Source organism: Stegodyphus dumicola, chromosome X1 (genome assembly GCF_044657685.1).
Source record: "Stegodyphus dumicola isolate Sdum_Otavi_A_Nest chromosome X1, ASM4465768v1".
Classification (NCBI taxonomy): Eukaryota; Metazoa; Arthropoda; class Arachnida; order Araneae; family Eresidae; genus Stegodyphus; species Stegodyphus dumicola.
In genome coordinates, this window is record NC_140780.1 from 22,577,209 (window position 1) to 22,598,903 (window position 21,695).

The following is a 21,695-nucleotide window of genomic DNA, read 5'->3' on the forward strand; positions in this document are numbered from 1 at the left end:
TAAACAGATTTGGGAATGGTTAGAGAATTAAAGGATATGCCTTTATCCATTTTTTGCAGCAATTCCACTTTTTGTTTGATGGACATTGAAACATGCTTTCGCTTTGTAGATCCTTTGGTAGCTCCAGAATCGGAAATTCTTTTTGACATAATCGAAAGTTCAAGCTTACTTTTATCAAATTGCTCTAACAATCTGCAAAAAATAATAAGCCGGATTCAATTAGAAGGTTAAGGAACAATGCAATCTGCAATATTAACTGAAATAGATAATTAGATAATTTTAGCTTAGCTTATACCGTCCGTTATTAAACGCGCATGCATAGACGCTTAAGCAAAGGTATTATGCGCATGCATTAACACATTATGCATTGACGCATAATGCGTCAAAGTTTGTAGCTTTGAGGTCCGGATTATAGATCATTCCGGTTTATGAACGTCCGGATTAAAGACTTTTGACTGTATAATAGAATTAATTCTTATTAATACTTTGTAAATTGACTCTATTAAGTGATGTAAATTAAAATCTTTATAAAAACTCAGACAATTTTTTAGAAGGAAAGCAATGTGATATTATATAGAGAATTTTCTAAATGGAAATAAATTTTATCTTCTCCGTGTCAGTGAGTAGTCTGGTATCACTTTATTTGGTGATGTAAATTAAAATCTTTAAAAACTCGGACAGTTTGTTAGAAGGAAAGCTATGCGATATTATATAGAGCAGCGGTTCTCAACCTTTTGATTAATATGTAACATCTAAACTAGAACTGAAAACCTTTATTACTACTACAAAGTACTACTCTTGAACAAAGCTCGGATTCCATAAATTTACGAGTGTTAGAGAAAAAACTCAATCAGGGTGTTGGGGTTTTAATTTTTGAATTTAATAGTTAGAAATAGTGGTACGCATGCCACCAGTTGAGAACCCCTGATATAGAGAATTTTCTAACTGGAAATATATTTTATCTTCTCCGTGTCAGTAAGTGGTCTGATTTGAAATCAGTTGCATCTTTAAATTTTCCCTGTGTAAGGAAAAGCACATAGAAGTTTAGTCAATAATCCCTAAATTTCCCTTCCTTTATTAAAGTAAATGTATCTCTTTAAGGATGAAGCAAAGGGCCATTGTTTTAAATAGCAAGGGACTTCTTAAAAGAGGAAACATAAGGTATGAAAAACCCTGTCTTTTTAAGGATTTTACAATCTTCAAATACCCCAGCTCAAGAGGCTTAAAGTGATCTGTAACGGGCCGTTCAGACTATTCCCCAATTGCTGGAAGTGTGCTAAAATGATATTATTGCCAATACCAGGAAAGGATACTACCCAGCTCGAGGGCTACAGGCCCATTAGCTTACTTTTGGGGCTAGGAAAAGTTTATGAACATGTTATCCTAAATCTGCTCAAGCCCTTCTTAGATGTACTTCTGCCCGAATAGTTCGGATTTCACGCATAATTTTGTACTTCCAAGCAGCTGGCAAGGCTTGTCGAATTTTGTGGAGATGCCTTACACCACAGACAAAATGTTGCCGTCCTCATCCTGGACTTAGTGAAAGCTTTCGACCGCATCTGGCATGAGGGGCTGATTTACAAGCTAATTAATTTCAACTTCAAAAGGGGTATGATTGAGCTCATTGCTTCATTCATCACAAATAGAAGCTTTTCTGTGTCCATCGGTAAAGACGTCTCTGACACTAGAAAAATTAATGCTGGTGTACCACAGGGCAGCATTTTAGGACCAATTTTATATTTATTATATGTTGCAGACTTCCTGTGTACCCACTTGGATGGAAATAACTTTTTAGGATGTTATGTAGATGAACAGCTTTAGCTGTGAAGTCTGCTAATGCAAATCATGCTTTAAAGAAGCTGCAGGACATTATGCCTAATATTGAATCCTGGTGTACTAAATGGAGGATGTTAATCAGTGCGCAAAAGTCGCAACTACGTGTCATCAGGAGGAAACATACACAGACCCACTCAAAAGAAAACTTTATCTTTTCAATGAACGGGTGCCGCAAGTCACGAAAGCCAAGTACCTTGGGGTAGTACTGAATCAAAAACTAACTTTGAACAACCATGTCACACATGTGAGGATAAAGGCTTTTGCTGTAATCAACAGTTTAAAGCCCCTTAACAAGTTTTCAAATTTGGATATGTGTCGAATGTGGCTTGTGTATATAATGAACATATGGCCTATCATTACACATGCTTCACCCTCCTGAAATATGGCAAAAAAGAGAGACCTGTACATACTGCAAGTATTTCAGAAGAGAATACTTAGAATGGTTACTAATGCTCATTACTACGTCAGCAATGCCACTCTACACAGAGACTTGAAACTTAGTACAATTGAGCAGCATTTGCACAAACTCAACAGGAATTTCTTCATGAAAGCTCTTAACTGTGCGCATTTGTCTAATTTAAACACACTAAATTATACAATTCTAGACAAAGACTGTGAAATTCGACCACTAGCGGCCCATCTCGCAAATGACTCTACTTTCCTACTTAATGTTTAGTAGCATGCATAATAGTGCAATATCTTGTATATCGTGTACATATTGTATATATTTTTCCTTTATATTTTTGCTTTTTCTGTATTTATATTGTAACTTTAAGACGTACTTTTTCTTCAATTAACTTAGGACATTCCACATACTGTCCATGATCACTCTGCTTACTGACTGCGCGATGCCTCGGTTCCCTCTTTTTCCACCTCCTCTGCTCCCTCTGGGATACCATGGGCAGATAGTACCATGTGATGTGCTCGTGTGGTAAAGTTTGATTGAGCCAGAAAAAATGCACACTGTGTGATAGTCCGGCAATAAATTAATCAGTCAGTCATTCAGACTAGGGTTTATCTGAGCTACTGGAGTCTGTTCTATGTGTCAACTAGCTCCACTATGCATGCAGTTCAGATTTTTCAACTTGCTGTGCTTTGAGGAAAAACTGATTTTGGAAATGGGTCAGCTAAGTCAGTTGTCTCTGTTAGCTCAGATAAACCTCAGTCTGAACAGCCTTTAACAAAGATTGCGCACTCAGGTACTTAAAAGTTGCTCATGGGTGCTGAGTTGGTCTCCACTAAACATTTTGTGCAGTCCATGTATTTTTATATGTTGCATAAAATAATGTACATGATAAAAATAAATAGCACTCTTAAAACTTCTTTTAAAATATTTTCCTTGAAATTTATAAATACTGTTGCATGTGGTATTTTTGAGTAGAAAGGAATTCTTGACTTTTCTGGAGAATTTTACTCTTTTTCATTTCCAAAATGTATCAAGGAGAATTGGTCAAGAAATCTGAAGAAGTGGTCTTCGAACTTCATAAATTCCGAGTTTTAAAGCTATCTTCTTAAGCTGAAATGTAGTTGTTTAGAGAAAAAGGAGTATTATGAAATACTGAAAAATTATATATATATAATATTGTATACAGCCTGTAATATAAGCAGATGAGAGTTGAATCAAATAAAATTTATATTCTTGCTAGTGAATAATCTTTAACTTCTTTTTAGTAATTTGGAAAAACAAAATTATCCATTGAGCAAAATGCTGGAGATAAAATTTTAATTGGTTAATGCTGATGTAAAATTTTCTCTCTGACTATATATTTGAACCATATTAGTTGTCCTTGTAAGACAGAAAATGTTTTACCTTATCAATCGAGAATGAAATTATGTGATTAGCATAGTCGTTTATGGAAAGGTATTGACTGTAGAATGTTCAAAGAGTAGAAAAATGGATGTGTTCACAGAGTTTTATACAGCATTAACTAGCATGTAATTAAAGTATAAGTAGGCTAAAGCGAGTTTCAGATTTTTGTCAAAAGTAAAAATATTTAACTTTCTAAAGGAAGGAAATGGGTTAAGAAACAATACATTTTGGTTTTCCAATTTCGGCTAAGTCAGCACAAAATGATTGAAATTAATTTTTGCATTTGTTTTGCATGCTATAAAGCAAAAATATCACTATTAACTGATAATGCAATGTGTTCTCTTGAAATTTTATTCTGAAAATTATGAACCTAAGTTATTTAAAATATTATTTAAATTTTCAAAATAATAGTATTTAGATTTATTTCAAGTTAATGTTTAATTTGATAAATAGATATATTTGAAATGAGATTGCAAATGTTAATGCATAGTGTAATATATGTAAAACATGTGAAGTATTTTTTAGTATAAGGTTTAGTTAAATAAATTTTTTATTCATTACTTTGTATTTTGTGAAAAACACTCTTGAGATATAATTTGAAGCTATCTTAATGTTCATGGCATGTAATGGTATGAAACTTGTAAACTATAATTTTTACTAGAAACCATAGCTGTAACAAAGCAAGGGTGAGGATATGTTCCTGTATTTTTTAGTGTGGAATCCTTCCATTCATAGATACATATGTTGTGCTTCTTAATTTTTCTACTCATCAATATAGCTTTTTGCATAAGGATATGCAAAAAAAGGAAGGAAATAAGCAAGGAGCAAAATGGCTACTAAACACTGTAAAAAGTGGTAGTCCTTATGTATTGGACATGCTAGTCCTTATGCATTTGTCATGCTTTTTAAGAAAAGATGTTAAAGAGGTTAAGTATTGTTTTGGTTAAATTACCAAAATCCATGCACTAGCATCCTTATTTGTTCCCCCCTTTCTTTTGATGCAAATATTACTTTTATGAATTCATTGGTTGCAAAAACATTATTTTACCCATATTTGGTGTTATTTTAATAAACTTTATATTTTGCTGTAAATTTTGGCTATTATTTTGCTCTGTTTTTATTTTCTAGATTAGATAAAGCAAAACTTGAACAAGAATTAGTTGTGACAGAGAAGAAGAACTTAGAACGTAGGTTACAAAATGAAATTACTTTTGTGAAAGTAAGTGCCTGTTCTGTCTGTCATGCATGACAATTATTCCATAAGCTATATTTTGTTACAAGCATGTATTAGAAGTAGAATCTGTTCCCATGAAAAGCACTTGAAACTATTTCATTATTGTGCCTGTCTGAAAGCAGTTGAATGGATAAGATCATAGAATGCAGTTAGTTCATTTCAGGTTCAGTTCCTGGCAAAAGAAATAACTGCATTCTTGTGATTTTCGCTTTGTGCCCTTTGAAAGCATCCAATTGAGGCATCAGTTTTAAGGCAGATAACATCAGGAATTTTGTTAAAATCACTTAATTATGTTTGATATCTTTTTGCATGCACTTTTATTTATTTGTAGTTAATGTTAAATGATATACATTTTGTGTATATGTATGTACTTACTAAAGTTCTTATGCAGTCTTTTTTTTTTATTTGAGAACTGCTGGGCATTAACATATACTTCCAAATACAAAACTGTTTTGAATGATACAAAATAGATATGTTTTAGCACTTTTAGATATAAAAAATCAGTTTAATAAAGTATGAAATCTAACTTTTTATGTGGCTCTCCAGCACTTAGTTATGTTTAGTAAAGGTTCTACTCATTCTGAGAAACAAAACAAAGTATTTTACAGGTGTGTGACAGAAATTTATAAAGATATTTAGAATGAAGATAAAGATGACTTTAGAATATGAGATTATGTTCAATGTAAGATCATACTTTGATTGAAAAATTAAATATTTAAATTTTTAGGTAATAAAAAAATGAAACACTTTAGAAAAATGCTTCTGATATTGATATGTATTGATATGTTAAGTGGCAAGATTTCATGTCAATGCAGATTGTCATGAAATGTTTAGATCAAAACCAATTTTTCTTAATAGACAATCTTATTCACAAAAGCATGGATTCTAGGACATGCAGCCTAGAATATGAAACATGCTGTAGAACAGAACATGAATTCTAGAGCATGAAACGAGTTCGTACTTTCTTTGACCATGAATTTATCTTATATAATTCATGTTCTAGAGAGCAGTGGCAAGCTTATTATTGGCACATAACGAGGCCATAAATTAAAAGGTTTGCATACATTAAAAATTAAGAATATATCTAATCTTTCTCTCTCTCTCTTTTTTTTTTTTTTTTGGTTGACAGATGATCTTAACTGCATCTGAATCCTATCTGTGTGTAATAAAACTGCATATAAATATTATTAAAGCAGTCATAGCACTTAAAGACTTGTGCGAAAATGTTTTTGGCATCCCAAATGCAACAAAATTGTAACTTAAAAAATGTTACAGATTTATAAGTCCCAATTTCACTTAAGACAGTATTTGTAACAGTATAGTTTTATTTTTAACTGACTCCTCAAAGCCAAGAAAAGGCGGAAGACCCCCCCTCCAAATTTTAGTATTAAATATGTTGGACAGTATATGGGTGTTAAACTTATTGTTTTATTTTTTAAAATTAGTATACATTTTTGCTAGACATTAACTATGTGAACGAGGGAGGAGAGTAGAATGTTAGAGTTTGTAATTTTTACAAAACTGATTTTTTAAATTTAGAAATGTGAAAACATGAAAAAATGCATCATTTAAAACATTTTTATTGTTTGAAGGATCTGTCTATAACCAATGCTTACAAAGTAAGGTTGCATAAGGAAGTTATGAATACAGTGTATGTAGTAGATTCTGGCAAAATCAAACTAATATGAACTAAGAGGATAACTAGTTAAGGAAAATGTTGAATTCTACAGATTCAGAGGTGTGTTGCTCACAAATTATAACATTTTACTGAATGTAATTTAATTCAAATGAAATTTTTAGCACAATACTGGACACAAGGAAGTACACTATACTTTAAAAGAATTGTTAGAAAGGTTTAAAAAAAAATCTTGTTTCAAAACTGAAGAAATGACTAGTAGTTCTCTGTAGAGTTTTCCTTTGCCTTCCATCTTGTCATCTTCGTAGGCCTTTGTGCAAACTGATAGTATTTTAGAATGTCATTTTCTTGAAGTCTTCTTGTCATTTTATTAAAATAAGTATTTCATTTTACAAACTCTAATTTCTCTGCAGATATTTTTAATTCTTTGAATTTGGTTGAAAAATGTGTTAGCAGTACTCTTTTTAGAAATTTTGGAATTCCAATTAATCAGTTTAACGATATGGAGGTTAAAAAGTCCCCTTTTGTCAAATAATTTTATCTTGTGGAAGTCAGAAACACTTAAATCAAGAAAGTCTTCTTGTTCATTTTTATTTGTTTTGTTAAGGCAATTCGGGTAAATGTTCTTACTTTTCAAAAATCCTTCATTATTGATGTTAATTTTATTATCTATGTACCCGAAGGTGTATTAAAATTTGCTCTTAATGCAGTATTCATTATTTTACATGAACTCATCGCATTAGTGTGAATTGGGCTATTGGGCTTAACCCTCATGTGACTTGTTGTATCCGAATTTAAATGACCTGAACAGATATATATTCCTGGATAAAAAAGTAAACTTCTACACATTATAAATTTTTTAATTTAGTAATTCTTGAATTAATTTAAGTTTAAATTTTTGAGTAGTTAATTTAGTTTCATATGTTTTGAGTACATCTTAATTAAGTTTAAAAAAGGAAAACTATGCATTAAAGTCTTTTGATATATGATTGATTAATTACGCTGTCAGTAGTTCAGCTGTCGTAGAGGAAACAAAAGAAGTGCCTATATTATTATTATTATTATTATAAACTATTTTTTTCCTTTGTAAATGGCAAACAGCAGGATTCATGTGGAAATTCAGAAGCTGATCAGACCAAAATTCAAAGATTAGAAGAAGAATTAAGAATTGTAACTGAAGATTTACGATCTGCTGAGCGAGCTTTGCAAGCACAAAAGTGGTTTCCATCTCCTGCATTACAGCACTGGCTGCAACTTACTCATGAATTAGAATTGCGTCATTATAATGAAAAGAAAGCAGCAGCAGAAAAACAGTTAGCTGCAGCAAAAGATGGTGTAAGTTTAAGTTTTTTATTCTGTTACCCTGATCTTAACTAAGCTACAATTGCTAGTGAAATATAATGATTTTCTTGGATCTTCTGTTTGTGTCAATAGTTTTAGTAGCACTTACTATTAGTTTTTCATCATATTTAGTATGATGTATATTATAATTTTATTAGTTTACTAAACTGTGTTTAAGATAAGCTATTTTGAGTTAAACTATAATAATTGTTATTTTTTGTTCATAGCTTTATAAGAAATTATGCTATGCCATGGTTCTTATAATTTATAATAGACTGTGGAAGCATTTATATTAATATTAAATAAGAAATTATTATTATTAACGAGCTTTTAAAAGAGGAATCAGTATATTTATTTTTGTGTTTGATTTTATGGCAAAAGTAAGGGTTGTTTTAGTAAAAAAATTACTGTCAAATATGGTCATCTGAATCAGGCCCTTTTTTATTTTTTCAATGTTAAGCAACAGGTTTGAAGAATCATTTGCATACTGAGAGAGAATTTTTCTGTTTTCTTTTTAAGTTTTGATGTTAATTATTTAATTAGAAGCATTTTCTCAATTCTTTCATTATTAATACTTGAAGAAGGTGCTATTGTTCTTGCTATGTAAATTACTTATGTAGAAATTTATATCTTATCAGGATAAAAAAACTTACATTTCTTTCAGTATCACATTTTGTATTTATCTTCAAAAATGATGTAGATGTCAGTAATAGATATTGTAATTAATTTCTTTAGCAATAAAATTCATGATTTATAGATGACCTCTGGAATAAGTTAAATGTCTCATACACTGAAGTTACGGATCAAAATAAACAGCTAAAACACAAGGGAACATTATGTCTTCTAAGCATATAAAAGGGAGTGAATCAGTGATGTATTATTGACTAAAGTTGAGGTTGTTGAGTTATGAGCTGTAATAATAAGCAATGAAATCAAATTGAATTATCATTTAAAAAAAATGAGTGAAAATAAAGAAATAAAATTAAGCATTCTTCAGTCATATAATTCTTCAGACATAATAATTAAGACCTGGTACCAAGTGATTGCATCTGCAGGGAAGTAGTATTCAGGGTTTCAATTATTGGAGATTCCCATAGTATGTATTACAGTGTAGCCACTCTCAGATGCATTTTTATGTCATTATTTTGCTTCTGTTCCTTCCATATTTTTGTCTGTCCATTATAGCATTGTTTGTAAAATGCATTTATCTCACATTTGTGCTTAGGTTGACTCATCAGTAATTATAGATGCAAGCAATCTAAAACACAAGATTTGCTTTGAAAATATCTGATCTTGTTTTGTGCATGTAACCTTAGTCTTGTAACATCAACTTGCCTTGGCTGCCATACGCTTGTAAGCTTGTAAGCTGGGTATTACAATACATGGATACGATCAATTTTTTGGATAGTAAAATACTAATTTATTCAGCCATTTATTTGGATCTTAAGAATAACCCTGTACTCAGATGAAAGAGCCACGCATGTGGCTTTTGGGAGCAAGAAAATTGTACCAATTAAGACTTTTCTTTCGGGCTGAGCAACATTAAACAGTATGTTCTGCATGTTTTTTGTTGCTAAGGTTGCTTTCAGCATCATTTTCTTCACAAAAACTAAGGAACAACTAATGTAAAAGGGGGGAGGAAGGTAGAAATAGGCCAGCAATGTAGACAGTAGGAGGCAAGCTATCAGATGGGTGTATCAGATGTGGTATCTTGACTGTGAAATAGCAGAGGAGAGGATGAATACGACTTTTCAAGTTGGGCAAAACTTAGTATGAACAAAGAATCATAATCATAAAGTTTTGGAAACATCAAAGTACCTGTGCTTCAGCAGTCTGTTCATATAATCATTAGATTATATTAATGCAAGAACGTGAAAATGTGCGATGCCCTTGCTTTGGTATTCGAACTTCAGACCTCCCGAATATCCATTGAGTGAGCATGCTTCCAGGTACACCACAAAGGCATGTGGAAAGGAGGCAGAAAATATCTTATAAATTGTTTAAAAACTGTAGAATGTATGCAGTCTTGAAACAGTGAATTTCCTGTCAGTTTTAGCCTCAACATGGTTACACTTGCATAACTACTCTATTATGAGCAATGCGCAGAATGAATCAGAAGTATGGCTGTGTTTAATTGCATCATGTAATAACAGTATTATGGCTATGGAAAGTGAATACCAATTTAAAGTTAGATCTTCAAAGTTAAGTATAGTACACAGTACAAAAAAAAAAAAAAAAAAAAAAAAAAAAAAAAAAAAAAATAGCAGTTTAGTGTTTGAAACTGCTTATTATGTTTACTGCATTGATGTTACTGTTGGTCCATTTAGGAAAACTCGTTTTCTGCATTCTTTCCCTTTTAAGCAATTATTATTTTCTTTTTTTTCCTATAGTCATTGGCTGTAACTTAAAGTAATATTTTGCATATCTCATAAACTCATCATCATTCCTGTGTGCTGTTGCTTGTGTTATAACTTGCTGTGTATGTTCAGTGCCATTTTGAGTAATCACATGAGCTCAGGAATAGAACTTATATTTAAAATGAAGTTCAAATTTAAGGAATCATTCACTATTTCCTTGTAGAATGCAGTTTTTTTAAAGTGATTTCTAGTGACAGAAATAGTTCTGCTTAACCACTTAACTGTTTCATTTTTTCCTCAATTTGATCTAAAAAATATCACCTTTTTTTTAATTTGCATTTTTGTTTATTTCATATTTTTGCGTAGGAGAATGTTATTAAAATTAATATTTATAATATTTTTAAGCATTTAAAGCAACTCTTTCACTGCAAAGACAATAATATACTATTTTCTCTGGAAGTTATCTCTTCTTTTTATATGAGTGTCTAACAAGCAATTTACATTTTTGATTGTATATATACATACACTGGTGTGCAAAAATTAAGGACGAAGTCGAAAAATTAGCATATCAGCTGAACAAAGAGGCAGAGCGGACAGAAAGACCAATCAGGAGATTAAGTAAGGTGATGTACGGTAGCACATGCGCAGATATGCAGGTAGACGTAATGGGGGAGTGTCTGAGTAGTATAAAGCATGTTGTCAGTGTAAGATCAGTATTTCTGGCAAAGAGATTGCACGCCGTATAGCAGTTAAAATCACACCAAGTTGCTGCCTCAGTGAGAAATGGCGAATAATCAATCTGTTAGACGACATCTGGATGCTTTTACCCGAGGTGAATCATTGGGAAGTTGGAGGAAGGCCGCAGTGTGACAAGTGTGGCTGCACAGTTCAGAATTGCTCACAGCATCGTTTCACGACTTTGGAGACAATTTCAAACTACAGGAACAGCTATCTGGGGGTTTAGTAGTGGTCGTCCACGAGGAACCACACCCGCAGATGACCGGTATATTGCCTTACAGGCCAGAAGAAACAGGCGGCAGACAGCAGGAGAAATCACTAGACACACGACACAGGTGACTGGACGACCGATATCACGTTTTACCGTGGCCAGAAGACTGCACGGTGGTGGTCTGTTTGCATGACGCCCTGTACGGTGTGTACCTCTAACGCCTGCCCATCGGAGAAGGCGTTCTCTGTGGTGCCGGGAACACCGGAATTGGAGAGACAATGAATGGGGACGAGTACTCTTTACAGATGAGAGCAGATTCAGTCTGAGTAGCGATTCTAATCGCATACTCATCTGGAGAGAGCGGGGAAGCCGCAATCATCCCTCAAACATCATTGAAAGGGACAGGTATGGAGGTGGTGGTGTTCTCGTTTGGGGAGGCATCATGCTTGGTAGTCATACAGACCTTCACATCTTCGACGCAGGTTCAGTCAACGGGACCTGTTATTGTAACGAGATTCTTCTTCCATATGTGCGTCTTTTTAGAGGCGCTATGGGTCCGCAGTTCCTTTTCATGGACGACAATGCACCATGTCTTCGCACAGTAGCTGCCGAACAGCTCTTAGAGAGTGAGGATATTGAACGTATGGATTGGCCGGCACGATCTCCGGATCTCAATCCCATCGAGCATGTATGGGATTTTCTAGGCAGACGCTTGGCAGCTCGTACCTTACCACCAGTAACGATTCCGGAGCTTCAATTGGCGCTGCAAGACGAATGGGCAGCAATGCCTCAACAACTCATTGACACCCTCATTCTCAGCATGGGCAGACGCTGTGAAACCTGCCTAGCAGTCAGGGGAGATCATATCCTCTATTAAAGACCGGATGTTTCTTGCTGGACACCCATCACAGGGATGTTTCGGCCTCCAGTCGCATTGCGCTCCATCCTACTTTTTCAATGAAGCTTCTTTTTATCCCTCTGATTTCTCTTTTAGTAAGTGTTGCTTACATTACTCATGTCCTTACGTATTCGGGATCTTACGGTATTAAATGTGTTGATTTGGAAAGCTTTTGTACAAAGTTATATTGAAAAAACCGTCTCGTCCTTAATTTTTGCACACCAGTGTATGTTACGGTGAAACACCGAAATCTGGAGAATGACTTTCACCGGTGAATGTCAACATTCACATAGTCTCTTGGTCTATGTCCGAAATATTTCCCAAATACTCTTATTTCTGACTTGCACCGGTTAATGTCGACATTCACCATGTACTAATGGTGAATTTTGAACATATAACAATATTATATTTTCTTCTCTGTAATTCAGTCGCGAATAAACGTACTTAAGACTTGAAATAAGAACACGAGAACCTAAAACACACAATACATTCAAAATGAGAAAGGAAAATAATAGAAGTTAAAAACTTACTTAATTATACCGTACGTTCTAAATGAGAAAATAAAATATCAGTAATAAAAAACTTACTAAATTATGTGATTCAAATCTTATTTATTGCAACAACTTAAACTATTATGGCACTTTATGACCTCTCTTTTCGACTTTCACCAGAGCATATCTGTGATTGTCGACGTACACCGGTGAGGGTCCAAATATACAAGAATGTAGTGAAATATTTGGTCTTTCACCGATGTATTTGGTGTATGTTGATATTCTCCGGTGAAAGTCGACATTCTCCAATTTCGGTCTTTCACGGTAACACACACACATATATATATATATTACATTGCAAGAGGTACAATAATTTTGCAATTATGTTTGATTACAGTTACTGTAGTTACATCTACTTAGCCTTTTTTGTTTTCAAGGATTGGTTTTCGTGTATCTTATACTTTGTGATATATCTTAAAACAAGGCAAGTGGCACAGTACATATAAAATGCCGAGTTGCTTTTCTAATTCTTTTGCTGTTGTCATTTTACTTCATACTTCAGTGAACACATATTGCACTGTCTTGCAAGTGTTAGTTTAGTTTTTTCTGTAGGTAAAAATCACCTCTAAAACTGTCTTTCTGCTAGTCTTAGTGGAGATGGTAAACATCCAAGACCTTTCCTTTACTTCCTTTTGTTGCATGTCTTTCACTCAGTCGAACTCGGCCATCCAATCGAAATAGTAAATTCATATCTTTACCGCCATAATTTTTTATGCTAATGTTGGAGTCATCTAGAAGACTTTCACTGCTCTCAGATTTGTTTCACACAGTTCAGATTCTAATATGAAATCGTGAAAAATTGTCTGCATACATTCTGAATCAGCCATTATTTTATGCAAAAAAGTTTTAACTCCTGTACATCAAGAAAGTTATCATACCTACAGTAAAATTCATGTGAAAAGCTAAGTACTAAAAGAAATATTTGCCGAATTAAATGCAAATAACATAAACCAAGTGCAGGCTCTTGAACCAATCACTGTAGAACAAGATAGACTGTATGAACTACTACTTAGTGGACATCTCATGTCATCTATATAATTAATTTGATATTAAAAATGGAAAAAAATATGAGTAAAACAGTGAAAGCAATAGAGAATTGGGACTGCATGTAAGGCATACAGTAAAGGCCCAAAAGCAGTGCCTATATGGCGCATTGGCAAAAACAGGCAGGTGGATAAAAAGTATATACAAAATATATTATTTGATGGATGTTCTCAATTTGCAGCTTTCCCAGAGCTTTTATTTTGTTTTCCAGGCATGCAGTTAAGGACAATAGCTCGTAACAGTTGGGAATGATGCAGATTAAATTAATGGTGCTAAAGTGTATGGTTTATACCTTTTTATGGACTACTAGAAGCAGAGGTACATTATATCTTGAGGGAGAAAAAAAGATACTTACAAAATGGCTAGCTAATTTTTTTTCCCCATCATAAAGAAAGCACTCATTACATTCTTTTATCACCTCAACCTTTTCACACTCTCTGAGGAATGTGGATAGAATGCAGTACATATTAGAGCAACAATTTTGAAAAATAAAAAAATCTATTAAAAATACAGAAGTCAATAGCTGAACCACAGCATAAATAATTAACTTATTCTTAAGGTTGGTGTGTAGAAGTTGTTCTAATTTCACAGTTCTAATCTCTCTTAAGAACTTGAATGAAGAAAAACTAAACATATTTGAACAGTGGCAAATATTCTTGGAAGATAAGATTATCATTAATGTGTGTGCATTTTGAAAATTCTCTAACTGATGATGTGCAAAAAAAGAATTATACTAAAAATTTCAATGTACTGTGAGCTGTAAGTAGCTGCAGCAAGTTGTACATTGCCCTTTATGTGCTGGAAGTTTAAAATAGTTAAAAAGTTTTACATTTAGCAGATTATGAGGTCCCCCCCCCCATCTCAGTCTGAGACTGCTGAATTTAAATATGTGCTAAGGCAGACATAACTTTCTGATGAAAACAATCATATTCTTTCAAAAATTTATTTTATTTTTATGCTGAATATATACATATCTGCTGCTTTGGTTTATGTGACATCTAAAGTTCAAATCAATTCTTTTCATTTTGATAGCTTTTTCCATATATTTTTCTTGCATGTGCTGCTTTTCTGACAGTAAACATTAAGTTTATAGACTTATTTTGCAGTACCATAATAGGGCAATATTCTTTTATGTTTTCCTGTGTAATGTTGATAAGCAATTTTCTATATATTCTTCTCACTGATAAACATTTAATTTTTATTGTTAAGTTTAATAATATTAATAAAATGGTGTGATAAACGAGTGCTGAAAGTTTGACCAGGGAAAGAAAATAACAAATTTAAGGTGTGGGGAAAGAATATTTCAGTTAAAAGAAGTAACTTATTCTTAAAGACTATACGTACAATAATTGCACAGAAGATTGATGATGTAAATAAGAAACAGTGAAAAATATGTACTGGTTTTTAAATGAAGAACATTCGCTCCATCTCCCCAAAGAACCATTGAGGCGTCAATAACAGTGCAAGAAGAGAAAAAGACTTGATGCTTATAGCAAGCAGTAATAATTCCTATGATAAATTGAAATGCAGATAATTCGAAATTTCATGGAATGATTCATGTGAAAACTGATTAAAAAGACTCAATGCATCAAATTTCTGAAGTTAAATTTAGTGTCGAATATGGCTCTCTAGGTTTTTAGTGTTTATATGTTTTATTATTATATCTATATGTTATATATTAGGAACTGGTATTAAAGTATGATGAAGTCAGGATAATGTTTAAATGGCCTTTATAATTTAGTGAACAGATATTGGAAAATATAAAAATAAAATAGGAAAATGAATGTAATATTATATTTAGAATTCCAATGTATGAATTAAGTATTCCTATGGACTATTATACAAAGCTGTAAACTGTGCTTTTTAATATGAAATGCATTCAGCCAGCACTTAAATTGGTTCCTTCTAATTTTTTTAGATAAATTGCAATTCTAGTCAAAGCCTATCAAGAGCCCTAAATAAGATGAGCTCTGAGACTTCATTTTTTTTAAAACCAAACCACAAGTTTAGCATAAAATTATTTTGCTATTGTAACATTTTATTTCAGCAGTAAGTAAAACTTGGGAAGTTATAACCTCTGAATGCATACCTCTCTTTCCCTGGGAAACAAATTCGTGGAAGGCAGTTAAGGCATTTAAGGATAAACATTCTCTTACGTGCATGTTGAAACCTTTTCTTCTGAGAAGTGTCAGAAATTTATGACAGCTTGTTTGGGATAAGATAAATTTTTCGTGGCCCTTGTAAAGGGGTTTATTCAGTATCAGCAATGTCAATTATCCACAATTTGTAACTGAAAACTGAAGTAGAACCATATAGTTTCAACAATATGTCAAATTTAATAAAATATTTAAAATAAATTATAATTTAATGAAATATTTAAAAGAAATTAAGCTCCAACATGTGTAACTTCCCACAAAGAATATTTGTAAACTTTTCAGGTCTATGTAACCAAATATGGGAGATGAAAATGGTCACTTATACTGCCTTACATGTGTTCTTAGAGATAAGCCCTTAGATTCAGACATTTGTTCTTCTGCCATGTATTTTTCTTGGCAACTATGCTTGAATCGGCTGAGGTTTATGGTCAGAAAGTTTCTGACTATGCTATCTTCATTTTTTTATTCATATTTTCTGTTTAATTTTCTTCCACATTTTCATGTTTTTCTAGGATTCACTATTCTTATTGGTGACACTTTAAATGTTTTCCTTTTTTCATTGATGTGCTGGAAAAGGAGTGATTTATGTTTCTATCAATCCTCAAAATAATTCTTTGTCAGCATTATTTTAACCTAAACATATTCAGCACTTAAATTCAGCGAGAGCTCATTCAAACCGGACTTCAGTATTTCTCAATACTTGAGTAAAATTACAATTCCATCTGGAGCTCTAGATAATACAGGATCCAATATTTTGTTATTAGACTCTTTGCTATTAATTTATTTCATTAATATTTTATTTATCTCTTTAAAACTATTAATTATTTTATTTTTCTAGTTTTACTTTTTTTTTCTGATGTTTTTATGTAGGGCTAGTGTGTTTCTAATATTAGAAATTAAACTGTGTACGAATGTGAAGGGCATTTTAAAAAGTCTTCTTTCGAATAAATTTCAGAAAGTTTTTAAACTCCAAAAGATACATATAGTGATGGTCTTCTATTATATACCCCTCCTAATCTAAGGTAAGCAATTGCTTAAACTTCCTGTAATTTGAGATGGATATATTCTTGAAAAACAAAACTTTTTATTCTGAAAAGTGTATTTATTCTAAAGAATCAGAAATACTTCTTGAACTTTGAAAAATTGAATTACATGATAACTTCTACAAAATACTCTTAAGCTCCATTTCAAATACAAATGCACCAGCCATTTTTATTTGTAACGACAGCCATTATCTTATTGAAAGCTGCCTGTGAATCTGTCTTTAAATTTAACTATTAACTGCAAAATTTAAAGATCAGATTTAATGATTAGGATAATTAGAAAAGCAAAACAGTTTATTTAATAACTCAAGGCATCAGAATAAGTGATTCGTTAAATTTCAGTTGATACTCTCATTAACCCTCAGTTAGAGGGGCTGGCGTATGGTACAATTTTAGAGGGGCGGCGTGTGAAGTATGCCAGGTCATTTTTCGAGCCTCTGCTTCGTGTTTGAAACTATTTAATCTTATACATGGCATTAATAAGGTGATTCGTCATAGTAAAAATGATATAAGAAAAAGAATAACAGAAAAAAAGCAGTAAAGATGGAAACTACAAATTTTTAATTAATTCAGAAAGTGGATGCACTGGAAATGTAATTAAAGTTAAATAGTATTCTGCATTATTTTCTGTATGAAAATTATAAGAACATAAATCAAAATTACAAATTATAAATATTCTGTAAAGAAAAGTTCGGTAAGTAATAAATTTCACAAATGAAAAAATTGAAACCCTTTTGCTATTTTAATCCTTTTCCGATTGTACCCGTTCACTGCAGCAGGGTTTGCAAAGTTTTACTGTCTTGCCCAGATGATTTTTGCAGGTAAACTTAGAACACTCAGAACATTTTATGGTAGTGTAGTTATTCTTCATTCTACCGCACTCAGTGCAGCGTCCTTTGATCTTTTTTGCAGGTGGTTCCTCGTCCCTTTTGGCCATCTTGTCCGCTTCTGTTGTTACCAGCCTTCTAATAATAGCTTTGGAATGCGACAAGAGAAATGGCATTTTCAGACGATTTTAAAGATGTGGTTTCTTCAAAGATGTAGCTAAATTTTTCAAAAAATATCTTCTAAACTTGATAAGTTCAAGAGCACTTGTGAATTTATGCCTGCTACGTTTAGCAGTGCAAAAAATATTGCCATTGTCCACCTCTTGTTTTTTCGGGCAACAGTGAAATTACTACAAAATTAGTCTACGGTATCAACTCTACCTTTACATTTGTTATAATCCAGGATTATTTGAGGTTTATTCATTTCCTGGTCAATTTTGTCATCATCGTGTAAAGTACTGAGCAGTATTACACACTTATTTTTTATGTTGCATATGAAACAATTGTCATATCCTTTTGAAAACCAAACAGTGAACTGCCGAATTCTCTGGTTTTTGATGGCTGGAATTCATTTGGAATTTCCTTTCTATTTTTTTCAGCATGCCTACAAGTGTTATACCTATGGTAAGAAGATATTGAGGGTAGCTTGTACACCAATTATCGGTCGTCAGGTTACGGTCGTACGCACCAATTAGCCTTTTGACAATGTTAATACTTGAATTAGGAGCCTCGTAAAGTCCTGGGGGTTGATTGCCACAGTAAATTTCAGGTGTCAATGTATAAAACGTTCGTGAGTCAACAACTGCAAAAATTTTCAGATGATACTTTGCGAGCTTGTTGGGGATGACTTGAATAAAAGAGCACCTCCCGCGAAAGGGTTCCAACTTCTCGTCGATTGTGAGTTCGTCACCTTCGTATAAAAGTTTTGACAGTTCTGATTGAAAGATTAACGAAATTCTCTTAGTGCTGCAAGCTTATCAGTTTTCTTTGCACATACCTTGTGCCTTTATCATCGAATCTAATAGCAGCACACAGGTTTCTGAATCGCTTGAGACCCATGACTCCTTGCAAAATTTCAATTCCAGTACCGTCTTCCTCCAAATTGAGTTTTGCCCATGCTTCCTCCAAATTGAGTTTTGATATTTTTTTGCACCCTAATAAGAATAAAATTCCTAAAAGGGCCAACATTTCTGCTCTATTAGTATCATACATGCTTCTCTTTGAGATGTTTTAGAGATCATCTGCACTCCTGTTACATTTGAGATAAATATTTGTATACTGTATGATAGCATCAATCATATTTGTATTTATGATTTTCTGAAAAGCAGAAAGCTCATCATTTATATCGTCACAAGTTTTGCACTTGGGCATATTTTTTTCATCAAATTTTTTCAAGGCATTCTGCCGAATTTGCTCTTGAGGGGAACTTTATTCCACTTATAAGTTTCCTTTTCTTCTTTCAGAAACTTTCCTCCAACTTTCTTCTTTTTGTAAATTGTTTTTACAAAAAGGTCCTCATATTTTAAATCACTCATTATATCACTAAAATCATCATTTGTTGGAGAAACATCATTTGAGGAAGGAAAATGAGGATGTTTAGAAACATTTCCTTCAATTTCTGAGTCACTTTCATGATCAGAATGTTCGATGACTTCCAATTCATCGACATCAGTTGCATTATCCAAATTGGAGTCTTCATCAACCGAGACTTCTTCTAAAATGAGCAAATAATCTTCAGGAGGTACAATATTCTTTCTGTACATACTTGGAGGAGCGGCATACTGCGTTCACCTACGTGACATGTTCACAATAACTGCTTTCGGAAGGAAGGCGAAAACCAGACTGACCAGAAATACCAGGTGCATTGCACTCATGGAATGTTTCTAGGAGGGTAGAGGAAGGGAGGAAGCTCAGGAAGGGGTTGTCTAAAAATTACAGCCCAAGAGATGGCATTGGCGTACTCTGTACGCCAGCCCCTCTATTGCAGGGTTAAAAGTAGCATGAATTAGGCCTTTTCTGTTTTCTGAATGAGAAAAGGATTTTCCCTTCGAAGCCAAGTAAAGATAGATCGCTGTCTTTAGCTAATTCTATTGGACTGAACCGTGTTTCTGACTGTTGTTTTTCTTTTTTTATATGGCCTGAGCTTTCATTTTCATTAACTTATCCAGTACTAACTTTAAGTTTCAAAATCCTTACTTTCCCTCAATTTACACCAGTTATCTCATGTAGATCTTAATCTCTAGGTAAACTGAATGTGTGTGAGCTGAGCTTTGTAACCATATATTTGTTGGTTTAAATTCTTTGATTGACTTTATAGAAATTTTGTCTCATTATGTCACTGATACATTAATGTGCTACTAATTATTGTGCTACTAATGTCTTAGAAATGCTTCTACTTTCACTTCATTTAGAATATTTCCGATTTCAAAAGCTTTCTCTAGTGGAGGATAAGAATACATGCCAAGCCTTGGCCATTGTGATACAGGAATCACAAATGACAGAGCACTTCAAGTGGTTTTGCAGTTTCTAGATTGAGATTACTATTTGAATTACTTGTGCTTTGAATATGAGCCAGTTCTAGTTGATTTCCATGTTGTAATTCTAATTTTCCTTATTTGTGAAATCTTTCTCTTCATTCAGCTTCCCCCTTTTTTTGTTGTTGTGTAGAGACATTAGGATTTTTTTTTTAAAGCAAGAGAGATGAAAAATGGCAACCGCCTTTGCCGGGAATCGAACCACGGACCTCTGGAATACCGGCCCAGCGTGCAGAACCACTACACCACGAAGGATGCTAGGAAAGTGGGAGAAATATCTTATATACTCCCCTTTTTTAAAGGGCAACTAGGGTTTTAGGGGACCTGGTCGCCAAATCCTGGCTGTGGAGAATCATCATCCACAGCCCTTTTAGTTCGGGCTCCACTGTAGAGACATTAGGATTTTTTTTTTAAAGCAAGATTGATGAAAAATGGCAACCGCCTTCACCGGGAATCGAACCACGGACCTCTGGAATACCGGCCCAGCATGCAGAACCACTACACCACGAAGGACGCTAGGAAAGTGGGAGAAATACCTTATAGTTGTTATATTTAAACCAGTCTGAAACCAAAATTTCTTTAATGAAATCTGGATCATTTTTTTACAATCTGAATTTAGTAAAGTAAGTTTGTTAGATCCAGTACTGCCTGGTTAGGAGAAAGAATCTGTCCCAGTTGTTTTACGAAAAGTTTTCTCTGATTTCTTTTATTGGAGATTTTTTTTACCATTAACTCTTTCGCATCGAGAGACGACCAAATCTGTTTTCAACAAACATCGAAAACGCCCGTGTTTACGAATTTGTCTTAAAAAAGTTTTCCTTTCCCCCTGCCTGGTAGATCCATTGTGTGCTGTTTCACCTTAGGGCCGGATTGCACCTGCGAATGTCAATAGCTTTCCGTATTTCTCCTTTATTTGCTTCAAAAGAATGATTGACATGTCTTTTAACAACTCGCGAAACCAATGAGCCATACACTAACGTGGAGGGGAAAGAACTAGGTAGAAAATAAACGAGACGAGGCGTTGGGGCGGTTTGCCGTTGCCTGAATGAACGGGCATTACGGGCGACTTCGATGCGAAAGAGTTAACAAAAGAAAAAAATGTAACAGTTTCTAAAATATCAAATCATCCTACCTTTTCTCCTTTTGTAATCCCATTTTGGATAGCATTTGTCAGCCATATGATTTTGAGTTTGTGTCCCCGTCTTAGGTCCAGTGTGTAGTGCCTGGTATTCTCCCCCTCACACTCAAAAGCAGAAAATATACAACATATTGGCATACGTTGCAATCAGAATGCTTCCTTTTCAACATGAATCTACGATCTATCATATCTGGGTATTACGCATTATCTGGGTATTACTCTGTCTTTTCCTTGCTTTTATTATATATATATGTATTTAATTTTTTGTATTTTGAATTAAGAGATTCAGAATACACAAAATTAAAGACTAAGAAATCACATATTGTGTTGTGATTTATTAG

The 21,695-nt window shown here is 33.4% G+C and overlaps 1 protein-coding gene across 4 annotated transcripts in view; it reads left to right on the forward strand.

Annotated features, from left to right (window-relative positions):
- Positions 1–21,695, forward strand: part of LOC118205487 (stromal interaction molecule homolog) — a 137,474-nt gene that overhangs the window by 56,668 nt on the left and 59,111 nt on the right. For 3 of the 4 annotated variants that reach the window (XM_085807192.1, XM_085807190.1, XM_085807193.1), the window contains exons 7-8: positions 4,775–4,865; positions 7,618–7,851. In XM_085807192.1, coding sequence (XP_085663318.1) covers positions 4,775–4,865; positions 7,618–7,851 — 325 coding nt within the window. The remainder of the gene's footprint in view (positions 1–4,774; positions 4,866–7,617; positions 7,852–21,695) is intronic. The other variant, XM_085807191.1, reaches the window with a different exon arrangement.